Source organism: Neopsephotus bourkii, unplaced genomic scaffold, assembly GCF_033783945.1.
Source record: "Neopsephotus bourkii isolate Nb327-2 ecotype Australia unplaced genomic scaffold, CSIRO-AGI_Nbou_v1 NB_1768, whole genome shotgun sequence".
NCBI lineage: Eukaryota > Metazoa > Chordata > Aves > Psittaciformes > Psittacidae > Neopsephotus > Neopsephotus bourkii.
In genome coordinates this window covers 8,318,126-8,342,315 of record NW_026902242.1, presented here as the reverse complement: position 1 = coordinate 8,342,315, position 24,190 = coordinate 8,318,126, and the positions used below count along the sequence as shown (strand labels likewise).

At 39.8% G+C, this 24,190-nt stretch overlaps 1 protein-coding gene across 5 annotated transcripts in view; it reads left to right on the top strand.

The window, feature by feature from the left end:
• The window catches only part of LOC133225946 (glypican-5-like), a 379,953-nt gene that overhangs the window by 132,348 nt on the left and 223,415 nt on the right, over positions 1-24,190 (top strand). For all 5 annotated transcript variants that reach the window (XM_061378925.1, XM_061378924.1, XM_061378926.1 and 2 more), the window contains one exon: positions 23,953-24,086. In XM_061378925.1, coding sequence (XP_061234909.1) covers positions 23,953-24,086 — 134 coding nt within the window. The remainder of the gene's footprint in view (positions 1-23,952; positions 24,087-24,190) is intronic.

The window sequence follows — 24,190 nt, the reverse complement described above, 5'->3', positions numbered from 1 at the left end:
ACAAATCGTTTATTATTTAATTTTCATTATGGCTACCATCTTCATTTAGGGAATTGAAAGATGCCATAGATTTCTGAAAAGTCCATTTTATTACTTCATTGTTGTTTTCTCCTTTAAGGAAAACAATGATATACCATTGATATTAATTCTAAAGACATGCTTAGAAGTGCATGGTTGATGAAGCAACTGTCCTTGGCTACTGCAGGAGTGTTAAGCCTGCCCCTCTGTGATGTGAAGTGCTATAAAGACTAACACAAGTGCACACAAGTGTATGCACACTAACATACACAGCCCACTGCTTTTTCTCACGGCTTCAAATGCTGCTGCTTTTTTTGTAGGGGGTGGATAATCAACCTGGTTCTAAAACGCTAGTTCATGTAGCATCTGTTGTTATTCAGTAAGAATGAGCTTATTAGTTCTATTATTGATTTGACTTTAGATTTCCCCAGGAGCTGTGTATCTGCATGAGATAACTATTTTTTTTCTTGAATCTGTTTCTTTGCTTCATTTTGTTTGCCAGACTGAGGCTCTGAAGGTTTTCAGCGCCTTTTGATTCCTAGGGAATGAATTCCTAGGCACTCTACAGCCAAGTGTAATTTTATTGAAATAATAATGAAAAGGAAACCCCAAAGTCATAACTTGAGTAAAATATATAGTCAGAATGGTGCTCATTTTCACCCTGAGGTTAAAAATGCTGAAGGAGCATAGCATAAGTCATCAAGTCTGTGTCCTGTTTGACTTTAACTTGATGCTCTACAGAGAGGAGTGTGTGGCAGGGTATGAGCTAAAGAATAGAACTGATATCAAAGCCATGATCATAAACCTGCCAAGATAGCACAGTCATAATTTTGCAGAGACACTGCTGTCACTGAGCACTATCTCTTTTGGAATACGATTCTGGTGTCAGCACTTCACCATTATTACACTTGAAAGATGAAGGATGTAAATATGGTAAGAGTCCATGATTTCGCTTGAAGCAATACAGAATACAGAAAAAGACAATCAATGGTTGGGATAGTATTTATGGAAATAATGATGCTCAAGATGACAGATGGTGTGCTTAGTGCTTCAGCAAGAGTTGTGTATGCTTTATTCATTGTTTCTACATCTTTCTTTCTTTGTCCTGTTCTTTGCACCTACTGTAAGCCTCCCTAGACTGTAGAAGTTATCAACTGAAATTGATTGTTATTTTCTATTACAAAATCAATTTAAATTACAAAAGAGAGCTTACGTTTGCAAGGTTTTTTTACAAACCTGACTTTATTGCAGTTTATTAAATATGATGGAATTTGTTGCTCTGGTGCTTCAGAATTTTGGCACTTGTTTGTTGTGGTTAATTTGGGGTCTTATAAATTAACTAGGCATCAAACAGTGAAGCTAGAGTGTTGCTGGGTTGGGGTCCAGTCCCCAGTAAAAAATGCAGCTCTAGCATATTGGCAGCTAGACTGCTTGTTATTCATTGTAAGGCATCTAGCTATGGGAGTGTTAGATGTTTGACAGCACTGAATAGATTCCAGTCAGCCATACAAACTACCTCCAGTGAAGTGGAAAGGACCATTAAATTGTTTTAGCAACAGCTAATTCTCTTGAGTCTTCCCCCCCGCCTTTTTTTCCCTTTAACTGTTTGGTTGTCAGTAGAGGATTTGCCAATTCAAACAGAAAATCTTCCCAGGTTGATTTCATTTGTTAAGATTTATGATGAAAACTTTGCACTGATTTTGCATTTAGCATAGCTTAGATTTAGGCTAACCCCACTCAAAGGGTCTTTTTAACAGTGGTCCCTTTCTGTGAAGAGAAAAACTGAAGTAAAAGAAACATAAAGCACTGTCTTTTTAAAAGTGATTTTTCCATAAATAACTTGCAGTTCTATTTTTACCAACAAGGCATTTCAGTGCCAGATTAACTGGTGGGTATTTTGCTTCATGTCCTTGCTCACCTTTCAGCTGTTGCAATGCCATGTAAACTTAGTGCTGCAGGGTGCATTTCAGGCAGCCTGGGGACTTGTCTTTTCAGTCTCCAGCTAAAGATACCTGTCAATTCTTTTAACTTGCCTTACAGTGAGTAATTTATATTGGATTTTTTATTCCTGAATAGCTTAGACTGGGAATTCAGTGTGTGAAAGAACATACAAATGTGCCTTCACTTGTCAAACATTTCCTGATAGAAAAGGTGGTGGCCTCATAATGATCCATAGTTCGGTATTTAAGAAGCCATGCACACCAGGTGTTTAGGTAGTCTGGGAGACACAGCAGTAGCTTTGGAGGAAGTCCGAGAAATTCTGGAGTAGAAGAGGGAGATGGGGCATGAGGAGACCCTCAACTGTTACAGCTTTGTTGAAGGGACTTAAGGAAACAAGAACCTGCATAGAAGAGATTCAGTTCTGCAGTTTGACTGCTTGCAAGGTTTTGTTCTGTGGATTGTAGATGGGCAAATGAGATCAGAGTGAAAAGCAAGTTGGTTCTCTTACCATTCTTTGCCACAAAAGTGGTTGTCTCTTGTGAAGAAAGAGCTCTGTCTTGTACACTGTGAAAATGCCATATTTCATCCAAGTATGACCTTTTTCTTTCTGTTTGCATTTTTTTCCCCCACTTTTTGTAATTGTGATGAAGCATTGCTTATGTCATATTCTTCTAGTCCATTTACACAAAACCTTGACTTCACAGACTTTTTCTCTAATCTTCCTATGTCTGTATGAACTAGGGAAGTCAACCCAGCCTGTGTAAGGAAAAATGAAATGATAAATCTTAATTATTGAACCTCCCTATGGACTTTTATATGACACTAGAACAGGAACTTGATTTATGTGTTGATTTTTCTGTACCAAAAGTTAGAACTAATCTGCTAACAGCAGAATTGGGAATAGGCATTTCCAAACAAGTGACAGCGAAGGAAAATAGAGAAGGATGTTTGTGGTGAGTTGACCTTGGCTGGCTGCCCACCAAGGTGCTCTCCATCCCCCCTCCTCAACAGGATGAGGGAGAAAATAAGATGTTAAAGCTCATGGGTCGAGACAAAGACAGGGAAATCCTGTATCAGTTGCTGTCCCAGGCAAAACTGACTTGGGGAAAACTAAGTTATTGGCAGTCAAAATAGAATTGAATGGTAAAACTTGGGTGTGTGGACATGGGGCAACCCCTGCATCTCCCCACAGAGACCCCACAGCTTCGCTGGATATGGACAGAGGTGGGGGAACAGCTTTTTTAGGGAATGGTGGATTCAAGTAAGCAGTTTAACAAGGTAAGCTTTAGAAAATAGTAAGTTGTTTCTGAGCACAACCCTGATTTGTGATAGGAATTGATTCTTTGTATTTCTGAATTGATGGGCATTGACAGAGGGAAAAGGAGGTGCTGATATAGTGATCTGAGGTAATGGAGAAAAATATTGCACTGTTCCTGATTATAGTAATAACTGTAAAGAAATCGCCAGGCTTGCTGGTAAGGGGAAAACATCTCTTGGATCTAAGTGCTTTTAATAAAGCAAAGTTATCACACTTAGAATGGGGCAAATTGTGTTTTGGGGACAGTTTAGTTTGAGCAGAAGGAAGGAAAACAAGAAATGGGGAGAAGAGAGTTAACAATAAGAGACTTAGAAGAATACAGAGTTGACGAAAAGCAAAACAATGAGAAAGGTGTGTAAAGAAACTGAGATGAAAGAGATGGAAAAAAAGCTAGAAAGACAATTATAAGGGGAAACAACCTTTATTTGAAGACTCAAAGAACAAGAATATGTTTTAAAACAGAATAAATGATTGTAAATCCTTACTGACTGTAGGCAGGTAACAACAGATGGCATGGGCTGTTGCGTCTGACAAGCCACTAAGCCATACAAGTCGGTTTCTCTTGGGATATTCTTCATGGGATAGATTTAATACAACGGGGGTGTAATGAGTCAGGTCCAGAAGCAGCATGGCCATGTCTACAGGTCTTCTCAACCAGCCTTAGCAACTTGAATAGTCTCACATAAACACAGCTGTGCTGCATCTGGATGGAAGCATGCAAATCTCCATGGTACTGTACGTGGCCATGAATTTACCAAAGCAGAGCAATGCTCTGTTTTAACTTTTGCTGTTGTTGCACTTCAGTCAGTGGTTTGCCTTCATGCTGTGTCGCTGGGGATTTTCCAGTAAGGCTGATGACATTCCACATGATGGGTTTTCCGTGATGGCCTGCGCGTCATGTCAGCTAACTGTCAGGGTGCACAGACTCCTCTGGAGAAGTCTTTCCAGTGATTATATTCTGGTTATATGCCCCCCCCCTTTTTTTTTTTTTTTAGTTTGGGGTGTTGGGTTGGGATTTATCAATATCAGTATTGTCTTCCTTACCCCTAAACTGCCATGTTTGGATAATTCTACCATTTCAAGGTGGTTTTAGCCGTATTTTGCCTGTGGTAGAGGAGCTAATCAGCTTGTGAGTTCTCCTGGGTGGTTAGCTTAACCTTCTTAAGTGTGCAGTTACCTGCTGCTGATAGCTAGGGAAGGACCAGAGTGTGTGAATGACAGCACAAATCCTTTCACGCTTACGGTGGCAGCAGGTCTTTAGGGCTTCTGTTCAGTTTCTCTTGTCCCCCTGACTCTGCCCTTTAATCAGTTCAGAATGTTTTACAAAAAAGCACTTTGCATTGCTCTATAAACTTTAAACATTAAGTACATACAACCATACTTCTATTGTCTAAATTTGCCCAGAGTATGCCCTGGGTTCTGAAGCTTCATCCTTGATGGAATTAAGAAGTTGTTTTCTTGCAGAATCAGGTCAGGAAGCTGATTTGTGAGTTCCAGTATGAGCTTAATTCTTCATGATGATTATTTGAAGTGATGTTTATTGTGATCTGAAAGTAAAAAAGAATAGCTTGTTCCTCATAGTTAACTGTGAAAATATATGATCAGTCGATGATTCCATTTGAGACTATATTGAGTGACCCAGGATTTCATATAAAATGTAATACACTTTTTTAAAGCCTTTTCCTATTCCTCCCCACTGCCTATAAACCCATGCTCTACAGTATACTTCTGCTTGATTTTAACATCAGACTCCAAAGTGAAGTCAACAGCTAAGGTTTTTACCTTTAATCTTTTAGTACAGAAATTTCTGACAGCACTGTGAAGTCATCAAAGAATGCATGTACCTGCTGTGGGCCACATCCTAGGGAGTAAAAGTCATCTGAGTTTAAGCACTACAGTGCTAGTTCATGCCAGCTGAGGATCTGGTTCATGCAGTTCATCCTATGTACTTTCAGCACCTTGAACTATTACATCCTAATTACAGCTGTCCGGATTAATAAGGAAGAAATAATTTACACAGTGAGGTTTGTCTGGGAAAGAATCTGCTGGTTTCCCAGCCTTGCTGATCCATTGTAGAAATGACTCTTGTGTGTCACAAACCACAGTGTCAGCGCTGGATGTATATGCCAAACCTAACTCACTTATGTTCAGAAATAACCATGTGTCCTGATAGGAATTTTGCAGAAATGGAAGCAAGCTGTTTTGTGCTTGGAGTTGTCTCAGTGGATTTGTATTCTCAAAGGTTTTGGTACATGGAATCTGGCAACAGACTTAGGGGATGTTGTCACATTGAAGCTTCTAAGTCAATATTAAACTTATACATAAAACATCCTCCAATTCAGTGTCTTCAGTGGAATGTATAATGGACCATCAGGACTGAAAATGGCAGATCTGTTTCAGCACAAAACCAGTGTGATAGACCTATATGTTTTTTTTCTTTGTTTTCTAGTTCTCAGAGGCTTTTCCCTCATGCAGTTCATGATGGGTTGAAAGCTGGATGTTTTCCACAGTCAGTACAGAATGTATTGGGTGGAATCACATGGTGTGGGAGCTGGAAGAGATGCCATGAGACTATCTAGACTAGTGGAAGGATCAGCTATATTTTTATGTCTTTTATGTGGGCTAGAATGGCACTTGTGGAGTGCTGGTGCCAGATAACCAGGAAACTGGTAATTTGTGTTTCTGTCTACTGTAGTTATACTCACCTTTTCCAGGGGCAATATGATCTAAAATAAAGGCCAGAGCCAATAACATCACTCTAGTTTTTACACTTATATAAATGGTACTTACATAGTTCTTTCATACTTCTGATCTGGTAGTTGATGTAATCTCTAAATAATGCTTTTAATTCTTATCTCTAGCTTATCAACTCTATGGCTTTTCCCTGTGAATTTTTGGGAACTGCATGTTTCATTAACTGCTTAACACTACATTGCAATTGTAATTTGGTTTAGAACAAGCTCAGTACTGAAGGCACAGAAGCAAAGAAGAGATCAAAAATACTACGGGAAAGTGCTAGGTTGAGCAAGAAGAGTGAGGATCTGTTCTTGTCAAATTTCAGCTTCTTAGAGAAAAGTGAAAGATTCAGGCTAAAAAAACTTCCATACCTTAACTGAAAGGTGTGAAAGTTTTTGAAACCTATAGGAATGGGACTGATCTTTGGAATTGTGGTGTATGACAGGAGAAGTCTGAGGAAGCTGTGGGGAAGAGTGATCAGCCTGTGTCTTCTGCTGTTGAGAAACTGAAAAACTACTCTGGATAAATACAAGGGAAGAAAGAGCTCATGTCACTGGTGAGAGGGGTTTGTTTTGGTTGGTTTTCCAACTGCAAACTACTCAAGTAAAATGATTGTCACTTAATTTCCGTGCTTCATCTGTATAAAACCTATATTCTTAGAGATACGTGGCCATATGAAAAAGTATTAAAGACTAATAGCTCCTCCAGTCTCTTGAGACTATAGAAAAATTGTGTTTCTGAAGCAGTAGATAGTTGCTGCATGCCTGTGTTAGATCATTTATGGTTTATACATAGTAGGACTCTTGAACACCATTTTATTTGTTGCCTGTTGTCCTGGGTTCAGCAGTAGCAGTCATTTTTTCTCCTTCTTAGTAGCTGGTGCAGTGCTGTGGTTTTGACTTTCAGCCTGGGAACAGCGCTGGTAACACTGATGTTTTTAGTTACTGCTCAAATGTTTACTCTGACCAAGGACTTTGTGAGCCTCATGCTCTGCCAGGGAGGAGGGGAAGCCGGGAGGAAGCAGAGACAGGACACCTGACCCAAACTGACCAAAGAGGTATTCCATACCACAGCACGTCATGCCCGGGCTGGCTCACTGCTCACTGCTCGGGCGGGCTAGGTATAGGTATCGGTCAGCGGGTGGTATTGTATTTGTTATCTTCTCTTGTTATTGCCTTTATCAGGCATGGGGGTTGGAATGGGATGAGCTTTAAGGTCCCTTCCAACACAAACCATTCTAGAACTGTGCAATTCCCACAAAGTTCTTGAAGTAAGCAGTTTATTCTTTGTTTCTTGGAGCTCATAGTCTTTAAGTGTAAAAGTTTAAAGTCATTTTAGGGTCATTTCTCAACATCACATTGGTAATGATTAGAAAAATAATTTCTATTTTTTGAGTGATTTTGGGGGTGGTTTTGTTTAGGAATTTACTTCTGAAATACTTTTTTGAGTAATCCCTTGTTTTCCTTTTTCTATTGTCTTATAGAATTTTAGATTTTTAAAATATACAGAGAACATTTATGTATTGAAAGCATATACTATCCAATGCCATGTTACTTATACTTAGTATTATTTACATTTGCTTTTCCATCTACATGTGTTCTGTTCTTCCACAGATTGAATGGGAGAACCTTACTTTTCACTTGTCCCAGTGCTTCTTTGCTTGTCCCTCTCAGAGTTCAGGACCAGTAAAGTGAGCATACTTTATAGCTGCTTTTCTATATAAAGTACCCTCGACAAACATGGCAATCAGGACACTTTATTTTAGGGTAACCCCCACCCTTTACTAAGCTCAATCCTGAAAAGTAAACAAAACTTGGGGCAAAAAGGTTTGCTTGCCAGAAAGATTGAGCTAACCGTATGGATAGTGCTCAGTTCTGCAAGGCTGAGTATTACAGCCCCAGTCCCATAAGGCACTTAAGCACAAGCTTACTTTTAAAGCAAGTAGCAGGTTGGCTGATACCCAGGAAAGCTGAACCCAGATAAACCTTGGCACTACATGAGTATGAGGTCTTGGTTTGCTCACGCACTTATGCCATGGCCAGGGCTGGCTTCTCCAGCACGCTGATGGGGAGGCGGGAGGCAGTGCTCAGGTCCTGGGTGGCACCACTGGGGTTTGTGGGGACAACAGGACCCACTGGCTACCTGGGCACATGCTAGGATGTGCTGCTAAGGCCTGATGCCTTGGATGAGGGCTGCAGGCCTGGAGAGCAGGGATGGGGGAAGGAAAATGTGTGGAAATGCTCCCTCACACCAGGCAAGAAGCTTCCTCCACCCAGCAAATTCCCAGCTGTCCCGTGAGGGCTTCTGTGTTCAATCTGTCCTCTTCCTGAGCTAAGGTCATGCACGTAACCGCTCTGCACATGAGTTGCTCTGTCCAGGAGGAACAGAACTGATTCATCAAAGGGACTCCTTGATGAGGGAAGAGGGAGTGCGTAGGGGGCTGATCTGTCAATCAGCTGTCAGGGATCCTGGCATTTTCATGATAAATTAGGCTCTGTGGATGCTTTGTGGCTTGGCTAACAAAGAGACCGATTTTTTTTCTTTACCAAATTCCCCATTGCTATTTCTACACTGTATGATTTTACCAAGATTATTTTATTATACTTTGAAAATGTAATACAGAGCATTGAATAAAGAAGAGATACCATACACGTACTTGAAGATTAATTGTATATAAAGTTCTGGTTTTCTTTGGTGTAAGATTGTGATGAAGCTGCATTCTTAGTGTATCACCAGCATCTGCTTAATAAGGTTTTCTAATTTTCTATGCTTACTTGTTTGCATGCTTTTCCTTCAGAGACCATTTGTATTTTGCGCTGCTGGGTGCTTGCACGTGTGTTCCATGGTTTTATATGCATTTCTAATGTTTAGTGAACAACTGTTCATTTTTGGGGTGTGCAGTAGAAGTTACAGAAAGAAACATTTATTTTCCATAAAGTGAAGTGAAACTTGTCAATCTTTCTTTGTTTGCATTAGCGTATTTGCATATATCACTAGTGCTGGCTGTTACTGTGGTGTTTTTTCCCTTCCTGAAACTGACTTACCATCTGAATTGTCTAAATGCTATTCTTTTGGTATTTCTAAGTAACAGAAATCAGACTTCTCATTTGAAATCATATAATATAGTTGTAATAACATAATTCAGTGTTACAGTATCTTAGATGATGTTCCTTTTATTCTTATGCTGCTGCATGAGTAGCATTCACTAAGTAGAAGTAGCAAAGTTAAGGCTGTGTATTTTTGTATTCTCAAAAAGTCCATAAAACGATAAAACTTTCCTATTTTGAGCTAGCTTGGAAGGGGATTATATAAAAAAACCCAAGGCTTTGACCATAGAAAAGTATATTTTTGTGGAGGTGGCTACTGATGGCAACATGTTGCAAAGAAAATAAGTGGAACAAAAGGTTAGTTCTGATTCGATAGACATGGTTAGCATTGAAAGCAGACTCACCTCCCACACCGCATAGCAATGAGAGGGGAGCTTGGTGAGAAAGTTCAAACTGCAGAAGATTATCCTTTCACAAATAAATTCCTTTAGCAGGCCCCTGTTGAAAATGGTAAGCTTATACCTCTGGGGAGAGTTACCTCTCTAAAGGAGTGCTTCTGCCACTTGCACTTTTTTGGAAACTCTTAAATCTTCTTGAGCAAAAGTAACTAACTTTTCACTCCTTTAAATAAGAGAGACATTTTCTGTTGAGAGCGGGTCTATTAATGATGAATTACTTAGGGAGAGAAAAACAAACAAGCCTGAGATTTGCATAGCAAAATATACCTTTATTATTTTTATTGCTGTGTGATTGAAAGCTTCTCCAGCTTCCAGATTACAGTATCTTACACATTCTTATACAGTCATTTCACTCACTTTTTGTGAGGGTACAGTTTGCATTCTTCTGACACAAAACATTTTGCTACAGTGCAATCCATGTTCAGAATTATGGACTGAGTGTATCCAAATACAAGTAACCTGTTTAATAGTCCAGTGTAAGTAGAGCAGCTCTCTAAATATGCTGAACATAGTTCCAAAAGGCCATATTCATATAGACTGCTACAAAGTTGAGATGTAATAAAAATTTGTTTAAATAAAATTATTATTTTTTTAATTCACTGGTTTTGCTCTGTTTCAAACACATCTTCTAAAGAAAGTGGTAGGTCTTAAAGTGTGGCAGTGATGATAATACACCCAAAGTGTATGTGTCCTATGTAAGTAGTAAACTGTCAATTGATGTAAGATCAGTTACAACTGTTATATTGAAATTAGGTCCCAGATAAGGACTCAAGAGCTAAGTCTGGCAAACTCCAACAGTAGCATCCATGGTGAACATGTTTTCTGGGATACTTTGATGATGTGACATCAAGCATGCATATTTTTATGTGTAACTGATTAGTTTTACATTTATGTGACTTTTCTAAACTCTCTTTTGCAAACTAGATATTATGTCCATATACCTGGGAAGAGGTGATTGAGCTCTTTTGAATTAGAAGATATTTTAAAACAAGTCTGTCTTACATTTAAAAGACAAACTAATCATGTTAATTTACTGCTTTTTTTCCCTCTCTTTTTCATTAAGAACAACATAAAATGTTCATAATAAAACGTTGAAATGGCTGCAATTGTGCTTTTCACCTTTTCTTACTGGAAACTGGTTTGCTCACTGCTTTAATACAATTGGCAGTCTCTCAATTCCGCAGTCAGATTCCTGACAATGATGTTATTTATTGGGTAAATATATCCTGATAAGGAAATTGGAGTAAAATGCCCATAATGAACTATTGAAAAACTTAGAAAAATTCCCAAAAAGGTACAATTTGTTGTGACATTTCAGCAAGGTGGGGGAGAGCTCGGTCAAATGTACCTTAGTCAAATGTGCCTTCATTGGATGTGAACTCTAATCTGAGGACATTAAGATTATGCTGCATATGGTAATTTTAATATTTAGTTGGCAAAGGTGGAAGGCAGGGATAAGAGAGAATGTCAATCATTGTCTTAGTTGTAGTTAACCTCTTAGAAGGCAGGGAGTGGATTTATCTATATTTGCAAGGTATTTGTTTCAATGGCAACATTTCTATTAATGACAATTCTCAATTTTGAAGCAATATAAATAAAAGGAAAACTTTAATGTTGAAGAGGACTGCTAAGGAAGATCAGGAAAAGAGAAGGCTCTGCATAGAACCTATAGCAGTCTTCTAGTACCTAAAAGGGGCTGACGAGAAATCTGGAGGGGGAGTTTAACAGGGCATGAAGGGATTGGAAGAGAGGGAATGGCTTTAAACTGACAGAGGGGAGATTTAGATTAGACTTTAGGAAGAAATTCTTCCCTGTGAGGGTGCTGAGGCGCTGGCACAGGGTGCCCAGAGAAGCTGTGGCTGCCCCATCCCTGACAGTGTTCAAGGCCAGGCTGGACATGGCTTGGAGCAACCTGCTCTAGTGGAAGGTGTCCTTGCCCGTGGCAGGGGGTTGGAACTGGATGAGCTTTAAGGTCCCTTCCAACCCAAACCAGTGTGGGATTCTATGATACAGAAAATAGAGCAATCTTGTATGTGGCATATTTTTATGTAATTTAAGATAGTGAGTGGCTCTTCTTCATGCTGAGTGTGCCAATTTCTTCAGCCTTTATTTGTTAAATTCTTTAGATTTCTGACCATTTTAATTCCTTTGTTTTAAAGTCTTTTCAGATGTGCAGTTGTTTCCTCAAACAGCCTGAGACTTGCAGAACCGGACCTTGTGGCAGGCAGTTTGAGACAAGCAGGTCCCTTCAGCCACTTAGGGAATTCAGAGGGAAGGAGGAGTGAAATGAATTTTTTGTGGGTCAGGAAAGGGTAAATCTGAATCTCTGGAGCTGTATCAATCGCAATTCATCCTCTTGTAGGCAAGTTAGGTGAGTACAGTAGGATTCTGAGGAGGCAGATAGCTGTTAGAACTGCAGTATTCATTCTTGAGGACTATGAGCAAACAAAGCTTCATTTCTTCTCTTGGCCTGTTTTACATGCCATGCGTATTGTGGACATCTATGTGCAGAACTTGGTTACATGAAACCGTTGGGGATTCTGCTTTGCAGAAAGCAGTGAAAGCTCATCTTTGTACTGGGAGGCACCCATCAGTAGTTGTAGCATGTAGACTGGGATGGGTTTTGGTTTGGTTCAATTTCTTTTTTTCCAGAATACGTAAAACTCTTCCAGGGAAATTGCGTTTCCTGTCAACTTTTCAATACATTGTTATCTTCTGGTGTTTAGGTAGGGTTAATATTGCCTTATTTTGGTAATGGTTATGGGCCATTTGTTTTTAAGCTAATGAAAACATTTGTCTTGTTGCTCTGAAGGGTTTTCTGATCCATACAGAAGCTACAAAAAGATTAAAACAAAGTGGGAATCACTTTCATTGGAATTAGGTTTTTAGGACTTTCTGTGAGGATCTAGGTTTTTATTTTTGAAGACCCCCAGGTTTTAAAGCTTAGTGAATATGGGAGCTGACTGTTTTAGACATGCATTGTGAAATGAATTGCTTAGGCTTTTACTGTCATCCTCCCAAGTACAAAGGGAACCATGCATATACAGGGTTTGCAGGTTTTTGATGTCTACAATAGCATCACAACTGTAAAAGTGTTTTCAATTCAAAGAGCTGCAGAATGTGCTATGTTTTGAATCCCTCCTCAGTTTCCACAGAGTCTTATGGAATTGAAAAATGGGAGGTCAGATTCCCAAATAAATGGCATTTCAAAGTTTATTTGATTAGGGCATTTCCACTGTGACATGGATATTTTTAGTTCAGTAATTCAATCACAAGTGGAAGCATATTCTATGCATCTTGTTAGGTTTGCCCTCTGGCTTGCGGTGATGGGATAGTCTTTTTCATATGTATCAGCAAACCAAGTAATTTCTTCTCCTGTGACATTCTTCTGTGTTGTTCCCATTTCCCAAGCAGTCTAAATATCTATTTAATGGAATAAATGTTTTTCATACAGGAAAATTCCAGTTAGGAATCCATCTTGGTCTTAAAATTAGCTCTTTGGAAAATTAATTAGAAGTTTTTCTTTTTTTCCCATGGATTAGGCTTTGAGGGTTACCAGCAGAGCAGTGGGATGAACTTCATGAACCTAAATGATGACTCTATATCTCCTAGGCCCAGTTGCACATAGAATTGCAGCTACCATGGGGAATAAATTTATTTGGTGGTGTAATCCTTCACTGATGGAAATAGCAGTGGTTCTGAGCTGTTAGACAAACATCTATAAAATTAGATTGGCTTAACTGAATGCCAACAGTAGCTACTGTACTTTGCTTCATACTGTAGTTGAATATGCAGAATGCCAGTGAAGTTTTAAAACCTAAGAGAAAATAGCCAAAAGCAGCACATGTTCGAATGAAGAATTTGGTCATGCATGTTCTCCAGCAGCTGGTTTTATTTTAGGTTTAATTTAAAATACATTCAGCTTAATTCTGTATTCAGAACCATCAAAGCCTACCAAAAATCCTCAGATTTTGTTTCACAGAGATCATTATCAGGTTCTGAGCAATTGTATGTTTATGACTTTCATATTTTGCATTTCTGGGGTTTTGTATACTACCCAAGGGCATGGTCTAACTCAAAGAATAACAGGAAATGGCATGCTTTTCATTTACCCTTTTTCATTATTACAGACATACTATATTAAGACCTGTTTCAGAAACAAACCAGTTTTACTTTCTAACCTCCCATGTGTTTTATTAAGTTGCTGAGGTTTCCATTTTTTTGTTTTGTTTTTTTTTTTTTTTTATGATTATGAAAAGAAAGGATTCTGCTCCCAATTCCCATTCACGCTGTGGCCTTTTCTATATGTACAAGTTGTACATACACAACTTGTCATACTCAAGTTGTGTAAGTAGGTCTTTTCAGTGGCTGATCAGAGCAGCAGAAAGGCCACAGTATAAATGAGAGGAGCCCTTTGTGTCTGTTTTTTCCTGGGAGATTGCTGTACCCTGTGGACCACTGTCCTACCCTTGTGCTTTTTCCCCTTTCTGCAAGTACTTAAGCCCCACTGTGTTTTTCATCCATAAGCCATAGTGTAGTCCAGAGTAGCAATGCCCATAGAGACAACTTTAGGTAAAGGCAGTAAAAAAATTTATGCTATGTATGTAGCACTGCTCTCCTATTCCAAGTCATATTTTTTACATTAAGGAATCTCAACCCCAAACATCTAGAATTTAGGCTTCAGGATTCACTTACACATCTAGAATGCAGGGAAAAGCTTTTGCTCCATGATTGTTCAGTCCCTCTTTCTCTGTTGGATTATGGTGATAAGTTTTTGTAGGATCCCAGACTGGTTTGAGTTGGAAGGGACCTTAAAGCTCATCCAGTTCCGACCTCCTGCCACAGGCAGGGACACCTTCCACTAGAGCAGGTTGCTTCAAGCCCCGTCCAAGCTGGCCTTGAGCACTGCCAGGGATGGGGCAGCCACAGCTTCTCTGGGTACCCTGTGCCAGCGCCTCAGCACCCTCACAGGGAAGAACTTCTTCCTAATGTCTAATCTGAATCTCCCTTCTGTCAGGTTAAAACCAGTCCTGCTTGTCACATTGCCTTGCAAGAGTCTGAAATTGAAGATAAAATTGTAACTGTGGTAGATTCTTTGTGTGGTAATGTAATTATGTCAGGTACATATATATGCTGTGTCTTTGGTTTGTTTTCTGCAACCAGATGATAACTCTTAACCTCACTGGTCTGCCAAGCTCTTGCTTTAAGCACTTGATCCTAAATAAGACCTTAGATGCTATCTTAAATGTGCTGAAAACTGAGCTTTTGGCTTATTTTTCACCTAAATTTAGGAGAATGTAACTCAGAATTTGCAAGGTCAAAACCCCAATGGGTGCTTTTTAGGTCAATATTACAGTGGTCCTGCTCAAATAAGGAGGTCAAAGGAAGAATGCTGAGCCATGGATGCCAGTGAAATAACTGCTGTCTCCTGTTTTGCATTAAGCCTGTGCAAATGACCATATAGTTGGATATGAACTGACGATGCTTTGAAGAACAAGAAGGCAAGTCAGGGTTTTTCCAAACTGGGGCAGAGCAACAGCCTGTCCCACGCCCAAAGCATGTGACCTGACAGATCAGCTCTGCCATCAGCACAGCCGTGAGCCTGGTGCCATCTGAGAGTGCCAGTGCACCAGCTCAGGCTGCAAAGCAGGGATTAGAGATGGGATGCAAGCAAAGTAGCTGAAACAGTAAATTAGTTTTTCCTTTTCTATTGTATTACATGGTTGTGGACCTGATTTTTGAGGACAGTGCCTCTTGGCACATACATTGAAAGGAAGGACTGGTGGCTTAACTTAGCACCAGTTTAAGCTAGTAGTGCTTTCTTGTGGCTGGAGAAAAGTGGAAATGAACCTCTTCTCTAGTGCACTGAAGGAACTAAACTTTGCTATTAGTGAAAAACATGGGTACGTGCTTTGAAAAGCAGATGCACACAGACCTTATGGCTCAAATCAACTGTTTCCAGTTCCTATTTTAGGCAAGTAAAGCAATTATTGAATGAAACAAGTTTGTGTATTCAGGGCAGTTTAATTACAGCCTTAAACAATAAGTTGGGTTGCATTGATGATTGCCAGCTCCTGTTGCTATGCTGGGCTACTGGGTGGTCTTGGACATTAACTGGGTGCATCATGCCTGCATTGTCTGCATGCTTGGGTCTGCAGAGGCAGCCTTGGACCCACTGGGATGTTTGCGAGACCATGATCTTGTGAGATTTATAGCCCAATTCTGCAAATCCCCAAGTTTTAGGTAGGCAAGTATCTAATCATGCAGGCACCTTGCCAGAGCTTTTGAACTCGGAATGTGATTTAATTGTCAGAGACCTAAATTGGTTGTCAGGAGTTGGTCAGTTCCAAGCCTGTCTTACATGTTAGTCTCATTTTTGACAGGGAGCTTTTCCTGGGCTGTTTGATAATATGGCTTTATATAGTGTGTTTTGCTTCATTTTTTATTTTTAAATAGCTGTTTATGAGCTATCTGAGTGTAACTGAGTTATTTCCTCTCCTAAAATGCAAATTTCTTGCCCCTTTCTTTTGGAGTGCTTAGAATGTGTGTTGAATGATTGCACTTTGACTACACCGAATTCCCACCCGTCTTGGTACTGCTCTAGCCTCCAGTTTTTATCTGGTATTTTGGCATTATACAGTGGTTTAAGCATTCAGTGTCCTATAAGGAAGGGAAGCCGTGTGTGCCTTTTAGAGGTAGCAAACAAACCCACTGAATCTTAATCTTGTTTTGTTGACTTCACCACATGTGAGATGAGTCTTTAGTAAAGCACTAAAGTGAGAGTGTAGAAGTTTGTACCCAATTATGGATCGGTTATTTTCTCCTGCTTTTGGGCGCTTACTTGGTTCAGGTCCCTTTCTGGGATTTCTTGTGCTTTAATTCAGGATCCATATGTCCCATGGGGACATCCAAATTCTAAATTCCCTACTCTTATATGTCTTTTGGGTAGGAGGAGGGCGTTGTTTACCCTTAGGTGACTTACCACAAGCCACAGAGGAAACAAAACAGTGAATTCTTCAAATCACAGATTGACTGAGGTTGGGAGAGACCTTTGGATGCCATGTAGTCCAGCCCTCTTCTCAGACAGGGTAACCTGGTGTTCAGGACTGGGCACAGTACTCTGTGTGGGAAGGTGTGGCCTTGCTGGTGCTGAATAGAAGGGAAGGTCACCGCTTGTCCTAATATAGCCCAGGATACCATTAGCCTTTGCCCCTAGGGCATGTTGCTGGCTCACTCTAGACTTTTCTAATACCCAATCCTGTGCCCTTTTGGGACATCTTTTCCATGCAAATTCAAGTTCTGTCCCAAGAATCCCTGTTTTCTGTCAGCTTGCTGCATATACTGAGTGGTCTTCAAAACCCCACATGTGTTCACTTTGCTGCTATTGATGTGTTATGATACAAAATGTGCTGCTTTACTGCATGGTTGATAAAGCATGATTGATTCTTGATAGCATTGCGAACACTAGTTCAGCACGTTGTCAGAGCTGGTAACTCAGTTACTGACAAAAGGTGATTAGCTTTTGTTAAGTGGAAGTGTCTGTGTAACTCGCTGTTCACTACACCTGATGGGCCTGCTTGAGTTTGTCCATCTTTGAGTAAGACTGAACAATAGAAAAGGAGATGTCCTAAGGTAAGCGGGAGAACCAGCTATTTTGGTACCCGCTATAAGCAGCATATCACTGCTGCATCAGAAGTGATTTCCTTAGGAGACAGGAGAGAATTCTTAGAATTTGCTTGTGTATGTCTTCATAATACTTGAAACAAGGGCAACTGATAATTGTGCTACATAATATTGCTAGAGGTCTTGAGTAATTCCTCAAGTCTTCAGTGTCGTCTAAAATTGCTTATTTGCATTCAGAATAAAAGGCACTAGAAAACTAGATTTTTGACAGCATCAGTCAGCAAATCATAATTCAAATGACATATCTCATGAAAAAAGGAAATGAATGCTTTTACCAGTCTTTTCTAATTATTAGATTCCTATTATACACACAATAGGTCATCTTGACCTCCTTTGAGGTCTTGACATTGTTATTGACATGTTCATTTAGTGATTGCATAAATTTACATCATCACTTCAGCTCATGTGGTGATGTGAAAGTATAATGGCCTTCTGCCTTCCTCTACCTAGTTTTGTTTGGTCACTTCATAATGTCTTGGAAGAGAAAGTTCAGGTGTTTCATCTATCCAACTAAATGCTTGTAGTAATGATGAAAAAAAAAATCTTTGAAGGATATAATTTTTTTTTTTACTGAAAATTGGTGTTTTCCTACTGTTGATAATAATGTTGGCAAGTGTTTTCAGGGTATGTATATCAGTGGTCTTCAATATATGGACTATATGTGACTCTTCTTGTATCTTAAGCCTGGTTCACATTTGCAGCTTTAGCCAGCCCTGACAAGGATGCTCTCTTCCCTGTAAATACACGCCAAACATGTTCAGATATTAGTTCAAGTGACAGAAGCAGGTTTCCTGAGAGAGATTTGGAGTAAACTCTTTTACTCATAGAATGTTTCCTCCCTGTCTTTTCCCGAAGCTTGGTTCCTAGGTTATATCTACCTTCAGAGAACGGGGACATTTTGAACAGGAGCTGTGAAGCTGTGATCTTGAGGTCCAGTCTCCTCTGTGTCGACATTCTGCCTGTCTTTTTACCTGGGGCTTGTATCCAGCTCCTGCAACCCTGCTTTCAGGCACCCTGCTAGAGAAGAGGGACCTATACAGCATTTTTTGAGAAGCATTTCAAATTATCTGAGACTACAAACAGTTATGCAGTTTATTTGCATAACCAGATGTCTAATTAATGTAATATTTTACAAACACGGTGTAAGTCATGGAGTAAGCAAAAATTAATCTTGTTCTGTGTTACTGTTCATCGCCTTCTTTGGAGGGACTGCATAATGCTAGCCACATGAAAACCGCTAAGAAACAATTCTGTTTGCATTACATGAAGAGTGGAGGTAAAACACCTGAGGTAAAAGCTGTGTTTAGATCAAATATAACAGAAGACCTGTGAGGATGGTTGTTTTGGCTTGTGCCTAAATACCCAAGTGGTTGTGCCCGCCTATGAGACTGTGGGACTGACTGTGCTGGGGTGATGATCGAAGTAGATGCATTTAGTGAAAAGGGTCCCTCTCTTGCTTCGGAGAGCTGTTGGGCATCATCAAGAGCTATGGTACAGATCAACATTGCTAGAGTTGATTAAAAATTGGCATATTTATAGCTTCTTGTGTGACTATCTTCTAACCTGACTTAAAGCAAATCTGGAGAGGGGCTTTTTACAAGGGTCTGCAGAGACAGGACAAGGGGGAATGGCTTTCAACTGACAGAGGGGAGATTGAGATGAGCTCTTAGGCAGAAATTCTTCCCTGTGAGGGTGCTGAGGCACTGGCACAGGGTGCCCAGAGAAGCTGTGGCTGCCCCATCCCTGGCAGTGTTCAAGGCCAGGTTGGATGGGGCTTGGAGCAACCTGGTCTAGTGGAAGGTGTCCCTGCCCTGCACTGGGAACCAGTTAGTGCTAGGGACTTCTGTCTGCAGTCAGAATTCCAGCAGTTTGGGGTTTAGTCTGTACAGTGTGTTTTTCTTGACATATATATTAACATTTTGCATATGTGTGGGTGTGAAATTTACGATCCGTCTTTGCTGCTTTTTGTACTTGGCTGTTGAACCTTTAAAGGAAAATCTATGAAGGGGTTTTCTTAGTTCCATTTTAGGTTTGCAGTGATAAAAGAAATTCCAATGATATTTGATAATTGCTTTTACTTAAGAATAAGAATGCATGAGAAACATGTAAAATGCAATCATGTTTTGATGTGCTGTATTACGTTTGAAAAGTGCTGAAAGGGAAATCTGAATAAAATCTTTCTATTGATTTTCTTCTTGCGTTATCTTTCAAGTTAGCTAATTTTTCAGAGAGCTTTTGAAATGACTTACTCTGATTGAGTCACAGTGGAATTCTGCTTCCATTCTAGATTATTGTAATCAATTACAAAATTGAGTTTAACCTGTCTAGGTTGTCAATATCTAAAGACAAATGCTAGAAGTAATGAAGTCCAGAAAAGATTAGTTCTGGATCTTGGGAATGCCGTGGGGCAGGAGAAGAGCTATCACTGTCTCTCAGGTGCTGGTTTTGTTCTGGCTTTATAAATCATTACCACTTCTCTTTTCAGCTGGGGAAATATATATTTGAATTGAACAAAGATGTTTAGAAAATCCTACCAAAATAGGCAAAGTTGTTGCCTTAAAAGTTGTTGTCTGCTTAAAATATTTTTACATGTGGAAATAAGCTGCGGATAGTTTGGCATCTTGACCAGCGTATACAATTTTAAAAGCCAGCGAGAGCAAAAAAGAGTATCATTGGAATTTATGGTGATGTTTTGTTTAGGTAGAAGATGTATAGCATTCTTGAAATACCTGATACTGTGTAAGGTATTTCCTTATTTTATGTTTTTTCATAAATCTTCAGCTACTATTCCTGTGAAAAAAAGCCTGTATGGATGCATTCACATGCAGGCTTCATGGCATACCCAGTTACTTGGCTTGGTACAGGTTATCAAACCAATATTTCTGTACAACGTTGTGATATAAGCCCCCATAATTTGCATTTTTAATTTCAGAGAAGGTATTGTAGCGTTTGATTCACATAGCTGTTGCAGAATTTGAGCACTGTTTGTGCCTGTTCTTGATACCTGAAAGGATGTTTCTTCTGCCACAGGCAGAATCATAGAATCATGGAATGGTTTGTGTTGGAAGGGACCTTAAAGCTTATCCAGTTCCAACCCCCTGCCATGGGCAGGGACACCTTCCACTAGAGCAGGTTGCTCCAAGCCCCTGTGTCCAACCTGGCCATGAACACTGCCAGGGATGGGGCAGCCACAGCTTCTCTGGGCACCCTGTGCCAGCACCTTCATGGTGAAGAACTTCCTAATGTAAAATGGCTTACATGTTATCAAAACTGCCCCCACTCTTTTTTTGAGCACTGAAAATGAGTTTTTTGCAACAGTACTATAGTAATAAGTGACAGCCACTCCAAAGAAGAGGATTCTGTATTTACATAATGAACTTCACATAACAAACAAGATAACCATTGATGTCTTGTGTCATCAGTAATGAAGTGGTAAAAGTATGTCTGACCCAAAGGAAGCGGGATCCCAAACTGAACATGCAAGCCTGAACATTCAAAACTGGGTTCTCTGTAATTCCGTGTCTTACTTCCCTCACTTCAAACTTGGCAGCTAGAATGAGCAAACCCCAATAATGATTCAAGCAGTGGTTGTGGCACGTGTGCTCTGGAGTACGGCTGAGCTGATGCCTGCGCAACATCAGGATCTGGGGCTGAGTGATGTAATTTCTCAGAGGTGTTTGCCCAGGTGCTGGGTTTTTTCAGAGCTGAATAGGGTTAAAGATGAGGGAATTTGCTGGAAATTGTGTCAGCATTTAAATTATTCAAAGCCCAATCACTAGAAGGATCTTCCCATTACTAAAACCAAAGAAAATTACTGTTCTGAAGCAGTGAAAAGGTCTCCTGCTTTAGAGAGATAATGTTCTCTCGGCATCCAGAAGGGCATGACATTTTTCCCTTGTTTGATTATATTAAGTATATTAAACATGACCTCAATGTTTAAGGTTGCTCAAGCTGCAAGAGTTCAGAAGATTTTTGGATAAGATTTCTTCAATTTATTTTATTAAGCGTCTGCTATAATTGTAAATAGTCACTCTTTTAAAGAACAAATAGTAAGAGGTCAAATATTACATATTTATGATTCTGTATTTCATTGCAAAGGGAATTTCACAGGAAAAGAAATGTAGCTATGGTGGTTAGAAAGATATTTAAGAATCATCGGTGTATAAATAAAAAGGCTTTAATTCAAAGAAAAGTGTATAGAAAAAGTGTTCTGAATGTTGACTCAGCATAAGGAGAACTGAAGAATACTAGTTTTTGGCTCTAGGTGTTCACTTTTAGAAGTCAGGTTTGATTAAATATCATCAAAGAGACAAGGAATGGCATCAATGTTATTTATAGTTAAAGGAGAGATGATTTTCTAGTACTTTGTAATTTAAGATCAACAGGCTTTTTTTTAAGTTTAAAAATCATAGAAAATGGGCTTTGTCATTCTTTATGGTGTTTCCTGATTGTTCCAAGTACTAAGATTTGAATTTAGGAAAAGAGTAATATAACTTTTATTAATAATAATAATAATAAAAAAAACAATATCCCTACATGCCTTTCCATAAAGTCTCTCTTCAGTTCTCTTGTAGACCCCTTTAGGTACTGGAAGGCTGCTATAAGATCTGGAGCAGAACTGGTTAAAATTTTCCACTGAGAAGTATTTTTTCCTTAAAGTACTGTGGTTTTGTTTGATATGCAGGAAATGGTTATTACTGGTTAGAAAGAAAACCCCAAAGTCAAGGTTTGGCATAGAAAATATTGACACTTCTGCAATTTAAAGAGTCATTTTATTTCTATGGTATCAAAAATACAAATCAAAACAAAGTGTGTGTTTTCATTTGGATGTTTAAACTATTGATTTGCTGTGAAAATTATGACTCTAAATCTCTTTGAAAGTTCTCACAGGAAAACCAAAACACTTGGAGTTCTTAATCACTTACATATATGAGAACCAGATTGCCTTTCTAGCCTCCCTGGTGTAGTTGGTTAAAACTGCCTTAAACCCACAGTGACTGAATTTGAGGTGTATTTAATTTGAAGACATGAACGTCAGTGACGTGATGCAATCTAAGATGAATTTTGCAGAAACCTCTGCTGGGTATTTGGGTCTGCATGCTGCAGGATACCTGGGGCACAGGAGGGAGAGCATCCTGTGGAGGAATGTGGTCCTGCTGCGCTCTACCCTCTGTCCACCTCCAAAGGGTTAAAAGGCATTTTTGTTGATATTTTCATTTGCATAGAGTGGGATTTTTTTCTCTTTTCACAAGTGTAAGAGGGACTGAAGCAAACTACTTGACAAGGTTGTGTTTTAAACCAGTGCTGTTAGTCCCTGGTGAGACCAGAACAATATACACAGTCCATGCTGTCGAGTGAGACAGCTGGCTCCCACTCTGATATGTCAGGATTAATCCAGTATGTTCTCATTCAATTGCTACAGCTTTAAGTTCTTCACAGCATATTATACTAGAGCAGGCCATAACTCATACAAGTAAAGTTGATCTTAAGTGTCATGCCTATAGACCCTCCAGCCTTTCATGTCTGACTTTTTTTTTCCAGAGGAAAAGCCTTGGCTTTACATAGTAGTAGTTTTCCTGGAGGAAATGGGCTAAGGTAGAGAAAATAGTCCTGTACTTGTGCTGACATATACAACATAGTGGTGCAAAGGGGCAGAGAAAATTCTTTTGAAGTCATCTGTGGTCTGAAATATTCAACAGATTGGCAGTTGTGACTCAGTAAGGGTTTAAAACATGCAGAAAAATGCACAGAGCAGCAAAAATCCATGTCACCCTGGTTATAATGGAAAATGGAAGAAGGGAAACCAAATTCAGTGCTGTGTGGGACGATGGATTCTGTGTGATTAAGGTCTCTGCCAGTACCATGCCCACAGTAGGATTTCCTTTGTCACCTTTTCATGTCTGCTTGAGGATTTAAGTGTAGGGGGAAACATTACAGATTCCTTATTTGTGGATTAGAAAGGGGAGAGGTTTGTCTTACTATTGTCACTTACAGGTGTTACAACAAATAAATGTGGCAGGATGCAGGAGTAGTTTCAGCTCCACAGAGCACAAAGGACAAACACAAGCTTGCTTTCTCCTCATATTGTGTTGAATCCCCTATGAGGGGCTTCAGGAAGGGCAATAAGGGCAAATGGCTGTGTGATGTTGGTGTGATAAACCCAGGATCCAATGCACTGATGATTCCCAGGGCTGGAAATTCTCTTTTCATTCTGTTTTGTCCAAGAAAATATTTTATGTACAGTGACTTGTTGATGCTGACTTCTTTCGCTCATTCCCTTCTTTTACGGGAGCATTGTCTAGTTAAAGGCTGGAAGACTCAGTTGTCTTCTGGTTACAAGCCCCTTCAAACACCAGATAGACTCTGCTCTCTTTATGCAGGGCAGATGTTGCATCAAAATCTGTATGCATGCAAACTCTGGGTATGTTTATCAATAAAAGTTTGGTTTGGCAACACTTCCATCAGACGCTATTTCAGCCTCTTCCAGTGTGTGTTATAGTCCGGGCATCGGGTCACAAATCGATGACTGTTGGCTTCCTGGTAGCACTGCTCTTTGCACTGCCTCCTACCTTGGTCATTCTTATGCAAGGGACTAGTTTCCAGGTCCTGGTAAGGAGAACCCTTTCTTTCTGTCACCCAGATACCTTCTCTTGCAGTAAATGCCAACCACAGGGAACAAGCAGACCTTTGGGCAGTCGTAAATCACTTTCTCCATTCAAACACAGTTTTCCTTTCCCTTCCTTTCATACAGGTCGATAAAGTGTGTGGACAGCCCAAACATCAAGAAGGGAACCTGTCATCAGACAATATAGTGCCAGTGAAGGAAGCGACTGCTGACACCCAGACATTTGTGATGGCTCACGCTAGTCTGAACAATAGAAGAAGGTAACCCTAAGCAACAGTTGCTTTGAAATAAACTGTCTACCTCACAGTTTGCATTAACGGCTTCTTGCACCATAGTGTTTAAGCCACAGCCAGGATTCTGTCAC